At 43.1% G+C, this 15,772-nt stretch overlaps 1 protein-coding gene across 3 annotated transcripts in view; it reads right to left on the minus strand.

The window, feature by feature from the left end:
• Positions 1-11,050: 11,050 nt before the first annotated feature.
• Positions 11,051-15,772, minus strand: part of TOGARAM1 (TOG array regulator of axonemal microtubules 1) — a 37,574-nt gene continuing 32,852 nt past the window's right edge. For 2 of the 3 annotated variants that reach the window (XM_077267059.1, XM_077267074.1), the window contains exons 13-18: positions 15,626-15,731; positions 15,281-15,516; positions 14,847-15,005; positions 13,000-13,126; positions 12,733-12,848; positions 11,051-12,337 (exon numbers count right to left, since the gene is read on the minus strand). In XM_077267059.1, coding sequence (XP_077123174.1) covers positions 12,310-12,337; positions 12,733-12,848; positions 13,000-13,126; positions 14,847-15,005; positions 15,281-15,516; positions 15,626-15,731 — 772 coding nt within the window. In that variant the 3' untranslated portion in view covers positions 11,051-12,309. The remainder of the gene's footprint in view (positions 12,338-12,732; positions 12,849-12,999; positions 13,127-14,846; positions 15,006-15,280; positions 15,517-15,625; positions 15,732-15,772) is intronic. The other variant, XR_013215967.1, reaches the window with a different exon arrangement.

Genomic DNA, 15,772 nt, shown 5'->3' on the forward strand with positions numbered 1-15,772 from the left:
TAAACCTATAGATTCTATTGACCATGAACATATATTTTGCATTGTTTTTAGAGCGTTGAAATTGTATTACTGACAGGTAGGGTTGACAATGGCTGTAACTCTAAAGCGTGCATGAGATGTAATCACGCCTGAGCCCTGCAGTCTATGGGGACTCAAAAAAGTTCCAATTGGCCCATATGAGAATGTCAAAACTATGAAAGACCCTGGATAGTTGGCGGCCTTGTTGGTAATTTTCCATTGGGTCCCCAAAGCTTCAAGATATGTTACTGGGATTGACCCCTTTCTCCTAGGGTTCAAGAATTATGTTAACAGCGTAAATAGCATGTGAAGAACTTTTGACACATATTTGTACTTTTTCTCTATTAGCTTTCTTTATTATTAAAGGTTTATAGATCTATCAGGTACCTTATAAACTACAGTTAGGTCCATATATATTTGGACAGAGACAAAATTTTTCTAATTTTGGTTATAGACATTACCACAATGAATTTTAAACAAAACAATTCAGATGCAGTTGAAGTTCAGACTTTCAGCTTTCATTTGAGGGTATCCACATTAAAATTGGATGAAGGGTTTAGGAGTTTCAACTCCTTAACAGGTGCCACCCTATTTTTAAAGGGACCAAAAGTAATTGGACAGATTCAATAATTTTTAATGAAATGTTCATTTTTAGTACTTGGTTGAAAACCCTTTGTTTGCAATGGCTGCCTGAAGTCTTGAATTCATGGACATCACCAGATGCTGTGTTTCCTCCTTTTTGATGCTCTGCAAGGCCTTCACTGTGGTGGCTTTCAGTTGCTGTTTGTTTGTGGGCCTTTCTGTCTGAAGTTTAGTCTTTAACAAGTGAAATGCGTGCTCAATTGGGTTGAGATCAAGTGACTGACTTGGCCATTCAAGAATATTCTACTTCTTTGCTTTAATAAACTCCTGGGTTGCTTTAGCTTTATGTTTTGGGTCATTGTCAATCTGTAGTATGAAACGACGACCAATCAGTTTGGCTGCATTTGGCTGGATCTGAGCACACAGTATGGCTCTGTATACCTCAGAATTCATTTGGCTGCTTCTGTCCTGTGTCACATCATCAATAAACACTAGTGACCCAGTACCACTGGCAGCCATGCATGCCCAAGCCATCACACTGCCTCCGCTGTGTTTTACAGATGATGTGGTATGCTTTGGATCATGAGCTGTACCACGCCTTTGCCATTCTTTTCTCTTTCCATCATTCTAGTAGAGGTTGATCTTGGTTTCATCTGTCCAAGGAATGTTCTTCCAGAACTGTGCTGGCTTTTTTAGATGTTTTTTAGCAAAGTCCAGTCTAGCCTTTTTATTCTTGATGCTTATGAGTGGCTTGCACCGTGCAGTGAACCCTCTGTATTTACTTTCATGCAGTCTTCTCTTTATGGTAGATTTGGATATTGATACGCCGACCTCCTGGAGAGTGTTGTTCACTTGGTTGGCTGTTGTGAAGGGGTTTCTCTTCACCATGGAGATTATTCTGTGATCATCCACCACTGTTGTCTTCCGTGGGTGCCCAGGTCTTTTTTCATTGATGAGTTCACCAGTGCTTTCTTTCTTTCTCAGGATGTACCAAACTGTAGATTTTGCCACTCCTAATAATGTAGCAATTTCTCGGATGGGTTTTTTCTGTTTTCGCAGCTTAAGGATGGCTTGTTTCACCTGCATGGAGAGCTCCTTTGACCGCATATTTACTTAACAGCAAAACCTTCCAAATGCAAGCACCACACCTCAAATCAACTCCAGGCCTTTTATCTGCTTAATTGAGAATTACATAATGAAGGGATTGCCCACACCTGTCCATGAAATAGCCTTGGAGTCAATTGTCCAATTACTTTTGGTCCCTTTAAAAACAGGGTGGCACATGTTAAGGAGCTGAAACTCCTAAACCCTTCATCCAATTTTAATGTGGATACCCTCAAATGAAACCTGAAAGTCTGAACTTCAACTGCATCTGAATTGTTTTGTTTAAAATTCATTGTGGTAATGCCTATAACCAAAAGAAGAAAAATGTTGTGTTTGTCCAAATATATATGGACCTAACTGTATGTGTCTACCGTAAAATTGTAATGGATCCTTCTTCTTCCGTCAAACACAGTGAGTGGAGAGGATACCAAAATGTTGTATTTTGGTCTCATCTGACCACAGATCTTCTCTCATGTCTCCTCTAGATTATCCAGATGGTCATTGGTGAACTTCAAACGGGCCTGGACATTTGCTGGTGTGAGCAGGGAGACCTTGCATGCCCTGCAGGATTTTAATCCATGACGGTCTAGTGTGTTACTAATGGTAATGATTGAGACTGTGGTCCCAGCTCAGTTCAGGTCATTGACCAGGTCCTCCCGTGTTGTTCTGGACTGAATCCTGACACTTCTCAAAATCATCCTTACCCCACGAGGTGAGATCTTGCATGGAGCCCCAGACAGAGGAAGATTGACAGTCATCTTGTGTTTCTTCCATTTTTTTAATAATTGTGCCATCAGTTGTGGCTTCTCACCAAGCTGCTTGCCTATTGTCCTGTAGCCCATTCCATCCTTGTGCAGGTCTACAATTTTGTCCCTAGTGTCCTTAGACAGATCTTTGGTCTTGGCCATGGTGGAGAGGTTGGAGTGTGATTGTGTGGACAGGTGTCTTTTATACCGGTACTGAGTTTAAACAGGTGCAATTAAGGCTGGTTTCACACTTGCGTTTTGATCTGCAGCGGTTTTACCGAAAAAAACGCATGCATTTTTTTCCCCTATGTTTAACATTAAAAACGCTTTTTTTGCTGCATGCGTTCTTTTGCAGAAATGCAACATGTAGTAATTTTCAGAGGCTTTTTTTTGCCGCAAAAAAACGCATGCGTTTATTTGCATTTGATTTGCGGCAAAAAATACATTGATGTCTATGGAAACGCATGCGTTTTTGCATACATGCGTTTGCTTGCGTTTTAAACGCATGCGTTTTTATAGAAAAAAACAAGAATACACCCTGATAAGCCACCCCCCACCATCAGGGTGATAAAGGGATCCTAACCCTAACCCTAGGGATCCAAACCCTAACTCTATCTTTACCCCTAACCCTACCCCTAACAATATGACAGTGAATACTCTCCGAGTTTATATTTTTAGTACTCTATAGCAATACCGTATATCTTGGGGTGTCCACATTGAACAAAGCTTTTTATTAGAAGAATGTCCTGGTCTCCAGGTCAACATAATAGCCAATCCCTATGGATCCCTAGGGTTAGGGTTAGGATCCCTTTATCAACCTTGATGGTTGGGGGGTGGCTTATCAGTGACCTGGTGACCAGGACATTCTTCTAATAAAAAGCTACCCCTAACCCTAACCCTAGGGATCCAAACTCTAACCCTACCCCTAACACTAACCCTACCCCTAGGGATCCTAACCCTATCCCTAGCTAATTCTATTAATAGTGGGTTTTCTAGTTGATTTTGATGATTGGCAGCTGTCACACACTTCTCAGCATGCGTTTCAAAAATGCAAACGCAGGAAAAAACGCATGTAAACACGTCAAAACGCCGCGTTTTTTACTGCATGCAAAAAGGCATGCGTCTAAAAAACGCAGCGTTTGCACGCGTTTACATGCGTTTTTTCACCACCTGCGTTTTTTTTTTACAAATGCTGCAGATCAAAACGCAAGTGTGAAACCAGCCTAACACAGGTAATGAGTGCAGAGTAGGATGGCTTCTTAAAGAAAAACAAACAGGTCTGTGAGAGCTAGAATTCCTGCTAGTTTGGTGGGTGATCAAATACTTATTTCATGCAATAAAATGCAAATTATGTAAAAATCATACAATGTTATTTTCTGTTTTTTTTTTATTTTTAGATTGTTTCTCACAGGTGAAGTGCACCTACAATAAATATTACAAACTTCTCCATTCTTTGGAGGTGGGAAAACTTGCAAAATCGGAAGTGTATCAAATACACTTCACCTTGTATATCGTTTGGTGTCAGTGGCGTATCTTGAAGCTCATGTTCCCCAATGCAAAAGCTCCAACAGGGCCCCTAAGTATTGCATCTCCTTAATAGTATTGTTCTTTTGAAAAGGCCATAGGGACTTTTTGGGCCTCCTGGGCTCCAAAGCCTGGGTGCGATTGTAACCCCTGCAATTTTTGTATTTACAGCCCTGGTTCGTGCTTACCACCCACCTCTGCAGATTGCTGGTTTTCTAGGAAAGGAACATGCACTTATAAGCTCTTTTCTGCAGAGCTTGCATTTGAAAGGGGTCTCATGGCCGATGCTGTGGGCCAGTTTTGACTTCTCTTCACCCCGACACTGCTCTTCTAAAAGATTAGTTTTCCCGTGTGTTGTGCTATTGCACATGCTCTGCTCTTACTTGTAGGCTGCAAGCCTCAGCTACATCTGTCCTTGGTACCATTATCAGTAATACACACGCCAGGAGACATTTTGTCCGATGCAATAAATTCGGCTGTACTGTATAGTTCGGATGCATACAGCTGCGGCATACAGCATGGGGCACATCATCCTTAGGTTGTAGTTTCTTCCTCACAGCATATGATAAGATCTTGCTTCCATTCTGCCCGAACTGTCCCCGCCTCAACAGCATCTGTTGGTGCTATGGATTCTCCGTCTGGCAACACAGCATTTCCGGGACTCGCTGCCTCTCGCTCTTCACCGTGCGGTTCCTTCCGTATCGAAGAGTAGTAAACTTATTCCAGTGCCTACTCCGAGCCATAGGCTCTGGCCCGCCAGGGATCTCTGCATGGATGCTGAGGTGTCTTCATGCTGACTGGAAACTCTGCACTAGAAGTGCCCCCTACAGTTTGCACCTGTAGCACTACTCTATTCAACTCAGGAAGTGTTTCTGCTTTTTGTTAGCTCTAACCCCTTCCATAATATGGGCTATTCCCAAACCCTTTGATTATATGTTACCCAGTGTGTACTAACTATATCCCCACAACCTTGTAATGCTTTCCCAAGTGGGCAACCCTCCCTAAACGCCGGGGACGTCCTTGAGGTAGAACCTATAGGAAACCGAGACACAAATCGGCCATAGGGATAAAAAATACTTTTTTATATATAAAACATGTAACTATAATACACTTCTATAAAACATAACTCTCTTGCCACGGCGTCTTCTTGAGCACTGCTCACTCTCTTACACATGTGCCACTCTGAAGATAGTCAGGTCTCTGGATATGAGCATGAGCAGTATCACGATCCATTTTTGGATTTGTGGCAGCTCTGGTTCCACTATGATTTAAATGAAGCTTTTTTCATTTCAGGACCAGCGGGGGTTAATGCCAGTTTCCTTTACTGGCAATCTGTTGTAACTGCAGAATTGTTAGGTCAGTTGATGTTGGTGGTGACCACTCCCACCATCCTTTAAATGGTCGCCTGATGCATCAGCTGTCAGTGATAGAGCAATCTACAGTGACCAAGCCTGGAGTAAGGAGCTTGTTGTGAAGCTAAGTTGTGTTACTACCCCCTCCCTCTGTCTTGTGTTTGTCACTGTCCCCTGTGTTGTACTATCTGCATTGGTGAGGCTAGCACCCTTGCCAGCCAGTGCACTTGCCAGGGCGGTGTGAGCTGACAGCAAGGGACAAGGTTCCTGATGGCAGTGGAGGTTTGGGGAAGGACCCACTTAGGGCATTAGGGGAGTGCAGGGTCAGGCTCAGGCATGAGTAGGAGGTGACCATTCCTCATTTCCCTAGTGGTAGGGCCTTCCTCACCCATTTACCATCCCATTTTGTGTCGTGCCGTCAGTCGACTTCCCCCCTCCCCCCTGTGGGGTCACTATATATATCATTACAAGCAGCTTCAGTGCCCATGCACTTTTTCACTTCTAAAGAATGAACATTAGACAACCCCTTTTACCATTGGTTATGAAGACCCTGAAAAGCAGCTCTTATAAATTTAGAGAGGGGTCTTAAAGCACTCAGAGGGATTTTACTGGAGGAGATACTACTGGGACAACCTCTTCTCAATCCGTATATTTAGTGCTCTAAAAACAAAACCGACACATTTAAATTTTGATGCATTTTGGCCAGTGTGTGCCATTTTGGTGTAAAAAACAAAACAAAAAACGAATTACAAGAGGCAAAAAAAAAAAATAAGTCGGCCCCATAGTGTAATCTGCCCAGTACTGATATATTAAAACAACAGCAACCATGACGTACAAGGGTATATAATATATAGAACTGTTCATTAAATTGCAGAACAGTTTTTTTCTACAGGAGAGAAGTGAAAAAGAAAGTTATGATAGAAGTCAGAATGATTCATCCATAAGTTATTTTTGTAAACACGGCAACGCTCAAATTCTGGACAAATTTCAAGAATGTATGTGATCATTAAATAAATATCCGAGACCCTTGGGGCTGGTACCAAATATTCCCTTGGGTGTGGAGGATGTTTTCAGAAATGTGTTACTGAAATTTAGTACAAGTAAGTGTAATAATATTTGGATAGAGTAAGCAGTTTCATAAGTGTAGTTTAGTTCCTCTGATTAGCCATGTCGCTTACTCCATGTGTCGGGCATTACAATAGCTTAGATATCCATGTTTACAACGAATCATATAGTGACAGTTATTGGTCGTAACCTAAGCTACTGAAAATACCCTGCACATGGGGTAAGTGACGTAGCTAATCAGAGGAACTATACTACATTTGTAATTGGAGGCATTTGGTAATATTATAACCCCTACTATATATTGGGATAGGGTCTTGGCGATGAGAATACCCCCTTTTAAGGCTGCGTTCTCATATACAGAAACTGACATGTGAATGAGCCCCAACACTGAGGTTGTATCCAACCAGTGATGGAGCTGCTTTATGTAGGGATCCTGTAAATAAATAGCTTTCCTCAGTGGATGCAGCTATAGGTGACGTCTATAGGTAGTGTTGGTGCAGAGCATTGATGGCGACTTCTGTCTCATTCCTCCAAACCCAGTATTCTTGCCTGAGAAAGGAGCACTCCCCTAATTATGCGTAAAAAAACAAAAACAAAAAAACAGACCGCCAACGTCCAAAAATATTATTTATTAATATAGATCAATAAAAATATATAGGTAACGTACACGGCGTATAGACTTTGCATTAACAGGGTCCAAAAGACAAATGTGAGGAAGAAGAAAATGAAAACAGACAAATGTAAAAAAATAAATATAAAATACTCAGCAACACATGTAAAAATATCTGTAGGTAACACATTCCTCAGTTCTAGGTAAGATTTGGGGTCTCAGACGGTGGCGATGTGCAATGTGAGAGGTGCGGGGGGGGGGACGCCACGATATCCAAATACCAAGCAATACTCAGATACAGTATATACAGAGCACTATGGAGGGCAGGAAGGATTCGGCACAGATTATATCCATTCACATTCCTTACCTCTGGATAAGTGTTCTCCAACCTGCGGCTCTCCAGTGGCTGCGAACTACAGCTCCCATCATAGGTCTGCATAATAAAGCTGCAAGTCTCTTCCTTTCATTCATCAGAAATATATTAATTTTAACTGCCTGAAGCCACCACTGGGGGGCGCTCACTGCATATGGATTTATAAAGCTGCTATTAAAAAGGGGCTAACTTTTAAAAACTTTTTTTTGTTTAAACAGCTGCAAACAATCAAAGAAAAACGATTCACTTCTCTCCCAGCTCTGAAGTTTCAATGGTCTTCCTGTGTTTTTTTTATAACAACTGGCTAGCATGTGACCACTGCAGACAGTGAGCGGTCTTAGTAGTCACGTACCACCCATTCCTATGGGGTGATGCCAATGGTATAGTAAAATACACAGCAAAAACATAAAAGGTTATAATCAAAATGTCATTTTTCAGTTCAGATTTTTCAGTCCTCATGTTTTTGGGTTGCTCGCCAATGTGGCAGTTGCCATCCACTACACATTTTTAGCTAATAATTTGCAACTTTGACTTTAAATGTCAAAAATAATTTTGTTGCCGTTTAGACAACGGTACTCCAGCAGACTACAAAACCTGTTTTCTCCATGCACGGCTGAAGATTAATATACAGCATTTTAGCGCCTGTCGGTTGGATTGTGCAATATTAGATTTTAAAACAACGCAAATAAAATTAAAAAAAACAAAACAAAACACTAGCACAAAAGAGAAAAATGGCAACTCACATCAAACCCGCAATAATAGCTCTGCAGGAGTCACTATTTATCTAAGCTGTGAGCTCCCTCTAGTGGTGGCCTCCTCTCACTACTTGCTCTGTAGCCCAGTCTATGGCATGATAGAAGTTGTAGTTCTCCCAACAGCCGGAGGGAGACCAGTGATACAAGCCTCCCAAGTGTGTCTGGATAGATTACACCACGCGCTTCAGCCTCGATATAAGACTATGTTTTATTTATGTGAGTAAATTTCTACATGCCTCAATTAAATTTGTGTCTTCTTATGCAAAGTTGTACGGCATGATGGGAGTTGTGTCTCACCAACTGAGGAGCGAGAGGTTACAGAAGACGACTCTACACAATGTGACCGCTATTATACAATCTAATGGTCTCTGCACCATTTATGATCAGCTTGTACCTCTTATTCTTGCTACACGCAGTTAAAGTGCCGCTGCCGACGTGTTACACCCCGAATATATGTACAAGAAAATAAAATGGTGGTGAGCGGGAAGAGGACCTGTCACCAAGAGACCCAAAGAGAAAGCAGCCGTACCGCATCTGTATACATGATCACAATGGGTGTTCTACCCCCCTATGAGGACTTAAAGTCTCTCCAGCAAGAGCAGATGTGTAAAACGTTATGAGACTGGCTTATTATACCGCCATCACTCGGATTTTATTGGTAAGCAAATTAGGCCCACAAGTGGGTTTATAAAGATTTAAAATAATATAAATATGAAAATTGTAACATGAATTTGTATTCGGCCCCGAGTCAGTAATTTGTGTAATCTGTAGGGCCACCTTTCACTACCATTATTGCTGCCAGTCTTTTGGGGTCTGTCTCTACCAGCTTTGCACGTCTAGAGGTGACATTTTTGCTCCTTCTTTGCACACTCGCTCGCGATCAGTGAGATTGGATGGAGATGTCGGTGATCAGCAAAGTTCACGTCTTGTCACAGATTCTCAATGTGATTTATGTCCGGACTGTGACTGGGCCGTTCACACACATGAATATGCTTTGATCTAAACCATTTATTGTAGCTCTGGCGGTATGTTTAGGGTTGTTGTCCTGCTGGAAGGATTATTTACACCCCAATGTTAAGTCTTTGCAGCCTGTAACAGGTTTTCCTCCAGTATTGTCCTGTATTTAGTGCCATTCATCTTCCCATCAACTCTTACCAGCTTCCCTGTCCCTGCTGAAGAAAAGCCTCCCAACAGCAATATGTTGCCACCACCATGTGTGATGGTGTGGATGGTGTTTTTGGGGTGATGTGCAGTGTCAAGTTTCCTGCTACACAGCGATTTGGTTTTAGCAGAAAAAAAAAAGATCTAGTTTGGTCTCATCTGATAAAAGAACCTTCTTCACGCAGTGAGCATGTGGAAGAAGGTGCTCTGGTCAAGTGAGATCATTGAGAATCTGTGACAAGACAAACTGCTGTTCACAGATACCTCCATCCAACCTCACTAAACGATAGCAAGTGTGCAAAGAAAATTGGTCAAAAATGTCACCTCTAGATGTGCAAAAATGGTAGAGACAGACCCCAAAAGATTCACAGCAGTAATTGCAGCGAAAAGTGGTCCTACAAAGTACTGACTCAGGGGGGCTGAGTACAAAAGCATAACAGTTTTCAGTTTTATATTTCTTTTAAATATTTACATACATACTTCTGTGTGTTGGCATCACATGGAAGCCAAATATACATTGATTTTTTTTTAGTGTAACGTGAAAAAAACCCTCCTGAAAATGCATGAATAAACTGAAAACGGAGTGTTACAATTCCCATTGATAGAAGGCTGTGTCCCTACTGTTGGCACTGATAGATAGGATTGATATACATGTCTCTAACTGGGCTCTATTTGGGCAGAGTCTTTGTACAAGGACATGCCCCCAACTGGTAACCAATTAAAATGTTTTTTCCCAAAGAGTTGCAGAAGGAATAACAGAGGAAAAAGCACAACGAGGAGTCAGGATTTAAAAATAAAGTTTTAGGATGGAAAAAAGTTGCTAGCAGACACCTCTGGCAGCGACTTATCTTCCCAGAGAATGAAAGGATCGAATGTTGATATTCCAACTGTCTTATAGGTGATGCAAAATGACAGTGGGAAGACCCCCATATACAGCGGACCATAGGCCTATCCCACCGAGGTCTGTGGGTATGGAACATTTCATGTAATGTGTATGGGCACCTATTGACCTATGTGTTTAGACATCCTGAAGATCTGAGTCTGGACTGTGCAGAGTCTAAACTGCATATACTTCTGTATCTTCCGAGTGATCACATCTTGTGTGACAGGTCCGCTTTAAATACTAATACAAATAAACGTATCCATATAAAAGCAACATATATTACACATGCGGATAGGAGCCTGATATGGGCCCGGCTACATTGTACAACAGGCTTGTCATGAAAATAGATTTGATCTCTGCTACAATTTCGCTCTGGCACGGGATGGAAATCTCTTTATATAAGTAGTGCAGACAAACAAGAGGTCTAATGTACAGTAATAAAATGTGGGGTGTCCTGTAATTATTGAGAGCTTCCCTTAATTTTCACTTTATGGCTAAAGAGTTTTTCCTCCATTAAATTGTTAACCTCTCCTCAGGATTGGTCACCAAGATCCGATAGGTAGGGGGTGTCGAGTCTTGGACCCCCATGATCAGCAGTTATCAGTGGCCAGATGTGCACCATGTAAAGAGCTGAATCACAGCCCCGTACTCTGTACTGGCCGCTCCTGGGCGCAGCAGCTCAAATACCAGTTATTTGATTTGGCCACAACTAGTTGGGGTGACCCTTCCCTTAAAAGCAGTCGTTTCTTCATGCATATCCCCTTTAACATTGCAGCACTGTTCGTACATCTGCTGCAATCAATGTCAAACTGCAGCTTCTGATGGGGATTGTCTTACGCTAGATATTACCAGGGGAATGTTTGTTTCTTTTTTTTTTGCAAAAGTGGCTGCCGACCCAAGAAGTAAGAGCAGCTGCCTTCTGCCTGACAGAACGGGACCCCTTTCTTTATACATTCCCTTATAGGACAGACGGGACCCCTTTCTTTATACATTCCCTTATAGGACAGACGGGACCCCCACCTTAATACATTCCCTTATAGGACAGACGGGACCCCTTTCTTTATACATTCCCTTATAGGACAGACGGGACCCCCTTTCTTTATACATTCCCTTATAGGACAGACGGGACCCCCACCTCTATACATTCAATTATAGGACAGACGGGACCCCTTCCTTCATACATTCCCTTATAGGACAGACGGGACCCCCACCTTTATACATTCCATTATAGGACCGATGGGACCCCCTCCTCTATACATTCCCTTATTGGACAGACGGGACCTCTCCTCTATACATTCCCTTATAGGACAGACGGGTCCCCCTCCTCTATACATTACCCTATAGGACAAAGACTTTAAGGGCTACTCCACAAACACAATCTTCTTTGAAGGGGTTGTGCAGGATTGGAAAAAACACGTCTTCTTTTGTCTCTTACCTATAGGTTACGTCTGGTATTACAGTTCAGCCCATTCCATTCAATGGAGCCCACAAGCGATATCAGACGCAACCTATAGCCAGGCGCGGTGCTTACTCTCACTGGAAGAAAGCAGCTATGTTTTCCCCCCTTTTCTCAATAACTCAATAATCCTCAAAAAATGGGATCTGAATCTATCAGGATCCATTAGAAGATAATGACCGCTAATCAATATTTAACCCTTCCCCATACTGCACATAAGGAGGAGATAAAGTTTGTGACTTCCGGAAACAAATCAGTTGCTGTGTACGGATAACAGGAAAGATGATTATCATACATTTCACATCGGGTATTCAAGGAAGGCACAATGAAGTAGTATGTAGTATGGAAATCCCATATTCACATCCCACCAGTAGCAGAACTGATTACAGGAGAGAAAAAAATGATCCACGATTAAAGAAATAAAAAAAAATCCAAAATCAGTACCTGTACCGGCTAAGAGGAGCGGTCCGGCCTCACAAGGACTAGTCACAATATCAAGTATTACAAGTAACGGTGTACAGGGACATTTAATACTCTTCTGGTTACTGTCCTATTATAGGGTCAGAACATTAGTGTCTTTGCTGCGCATTACTTGTGAGGAGACATCCTCGGCCACAGCCCGGAGCCATCCCCTCACATGTCACTGTCTCCGACTGTCCCGTTCAGTAATTGTCCGTCCGTTACGATTTTGTGTCTCTGTGCAACACGCTGTAAAGCGAGAGAACAAAGTGATTCAATAAATTACATTACACCACATGATAGCAGCAACTGTTCATTTCTATGTTAGATCCGAAAATTGCCGAGCAAGTAGGAAACACACGACAGGACCGGCCCAGGATGAGAGCCGCATCTATGGCACATCCGCTCCACATTACACAACTATCCGAGATAGGACAATCCCCCCAGACGGACACACAGATACGGCCCCAAATCTCATGACACTGTGTGATAACACCATATGCCGCGACTGTACCAAAATAAAGCTGCACGCCATTTGTATGGCTAGAGCAAAAAAAATACATCTGACGTACAGAAAATAAAAATACTGAACACTATATGACTTCTGCATTTTTGTATTCCCTTGTGGCGGGGTCACCACGTACCTGTCCAGGGTACTGTGAGTGTTCTGGGACACCGATGACGCTCGCAGGCTGCCCACGCTGCCGTGGTACGATCTTCTCCCTCGAGCTGATGGAGTGTCCTGGATTTCCCCTACACCCTGTGAGCCGACAAGTGATCAAATGTGGAACACAAACAATTCTAGGGTACATTCTGCCAGAATCCTTTATCGTTCCTGTGGCTTAGCATTGTTTGCATCAACTTTATGCTATAAATGTCTCCTATAGACGCGAGATTCTCCTCTCACTTACCTTCACTTGAATATTTTTCATTACGTCTCGGATGTAAGGCAAGTCCTTGGTTGGAATATATTTTTCCAGCATCTTGTCAAATTCTGGATGAGACATCAGATAGTGCAACATCTTTCGTCCAAAGAACCTGCAAAGAAAATGCTGTATGTGTCAAAGTCTTGGGGCTGCAGAAATGCTGGAAAGGAAATCTGCCATGGAAAACCATGACCATGACCAGGGGCGAACACGGATCATGGGGCCTTAAAGCAAAAGGCCAAATTAGGACCCCTCTTACTCTCCCCACTGAGAGAAAAATATTTGGTTATGTAGGTGGCATCATGGCACAATCACTGAAGGACATATGTTATGATCCTTAGTGGCTGAGGATCACAGAATGAACTAGCTAAGTAACTGAACATAGAGCGAGCTCTAGGGAGGTGGTAACTGGACTGACCGCAAATCTGATCCTAACCAAACACACTGAAGGTAGCCGGTGAACGTGCCTAAATTCCTGGACGTCTCGACGCAGCTTGAGAAACTTGCTACCCCTATAGAGAAAGTAAGACCTCACTTGCCTCAGAGAAATGACCCCAAAGATATAGGAAGCCCCCAACAAACATTAACGGTGAGGTAAGGGGAAAATACAAAACGTAGAAATGAAAACAGATTCAGCAAATGAGGCCCACTAATACTAGGTAGCAGAAGACAGGCAGGGAACTGTGCGGTCAGTAAAAAACCCTATACAAAATATCCACGCTGAGAATTCAAGAACCCGCACACCAACTAACGGTGTGAGGGGAGAAACTCAGCCCCCTAGAGCTACCAGCAAGCAAGGAAATCACATATTAGCAAGCTGGACAAGGACAAGTAAATAACCAAAGAACATATTGAACACTGATGAGCAAAAATAACCAAACAGAAAACTTAGCTTCTCTTGAAGAGACTGATAGCGAAGGAATTCAGGAGAGATCAAAATAGCACTGAATACATCAACAGCAGGCAAACACTGAAAGTCCAGGTGAGCTAAATAGGAAACCAGCTAACAGATAACGAGACAGCTGATGAGCCTCAGACCTGCAGAAAGACACAAAGAGCCACCAGAGGGAGCCCAAAGACAGCACTACACAGTACCACTTGTGACCACAAGAGGGAGCCCAAAAACAGAGTTCACAACAGACATATCTGCTAATGTAAAGAGACAAGGAGAGAGTATCGTAGCACAAATAGTAGTTGTATCCCTACTGAAGACCTTTTGTGATCACACTCTCCACACTGACCCTCTCATGGCCTCCATAGAGTATGACACAGTACAATGCCCCTACAGTACCACACACAGCATCATAACACTGACATACTGCAGGAGAGCCTCACAGCTCCCCCAAAACGTATGTGGCCCCCAGAGTCACATACACAGCATCATATCACCTACATACTGCAGGATAGCCCCATAGTTCCCCCAAACAGTATATAGCCCCCACAGTCGCATACACAGCATCATAGCACTTACATACTGCAGAATAGCCCGACAGTCCCCCAAACAGTATATAGCCCCCACAGATGCACACACCGCATCATAGCACCTACATACTGCAGGAGAGCCCCGCAGTTCCCTCAAACAGTATATGGCCCCCACAGTCGCAAACACAGCATCATAGCACCTACATACTGCAGGATAGCCCCATAGTTCCCCCAAACATTAAATAGCCCCACAGACGCACACACAGCATCATAGCACCGACATACTGCAGGATAGCCTCATAGTTCCCCCAAACAGTATATAGCCCCCACAGACCCACACACAGCATCATGGCCCCACATAGCATCAATGAACAAATACAATCATTTGCAGAGAGCGGGCGACTACTCACCTGGTCTCCTGCGAGCCGTCCTGAGCAAACTTAGCAATGGCAGGCAGCGCCCTATCCGTGACGTCCTTTATTCCAGAAAGGATCCGTCCTGGCCCCATCCTCTCAACCAGATCAGACATATGCTGCGCTGCACATTTTTTGACTGCGGTGTTCAAGTGACTACAAGAGGAAAAATAAAATCATGTAATCATTGAAAAATATAGAAAATTATTTAAAGGATTTTTCAATAAACCACATAAGATAGGTGATGAGTGTATGATTGCTGGAGCCCCAACGTCAATCACAAAAACAGGGGTCCACAGTGCCCCGAGTGAATAGACAGTCGCTCATGCTCACTTCTGCTTCCTGGTCTCGTGAGGGTCTTTGTAGCTGGACCACCAGCGTTCATACATTTATCAAATATCCTGTGAAAACTTGAGAGCGTTTTTTTTTACCTTAGTCCTCCATTAATAAGGGCGGCAAGAGCCCTTACTGGTGTCACGTTCTGGACCATAGCGTCAAGAGCCTTGTCCGCATCCTCTCGTATGAAAATGTTTGATTCTCCGGCCTTGTGCAGAAGTACGCGGACACAGTTGTCCAGCTCATGGTCCATGTGTTTCTTCAGATGTGTGAACATGTCCCCTAAACAGCCGATTGCCGCTCGGGAAACTGTGGAGCGCAGGTTCTTCACCTACAGTCAAAATGTAAGGTGGAAAAATAATCACTAAAAAGGACTGTGACGATGAGCAAGCCCCGATGATGGCTCCCACTACAGCGACCGACACACAGGGCGCACTCACCTCTTGTGTCACCGCAATCTTAAGTTCATGAAGTCTTTCCAGAACTACATCCGAGTGGAAGATGGAAAGTGATCGGACCAAGTTCAGGCCCTCGATCTTCTTCTCCCTGTAAAACCAATTCACAGAGATTAATCGTGACCCCCACTA

The sequence above is a fragment of the Ranitomeya variabilis genome, chromosome 1 (genome assembly GCF_051348905.1).
Source record: "Ranitomeya variabilis isolate aRanVar5 chromosome 1, aRanVar5.hap1, whole genome shotgun sequence".
Classification (NCBI taxonomy): domain Eukaryota; kingdom Metazoa; phylum Chordata; class Amphibia; order Anura; family Dendrobatidae; genus Ranitomeya; species Ranitomeya variabilis.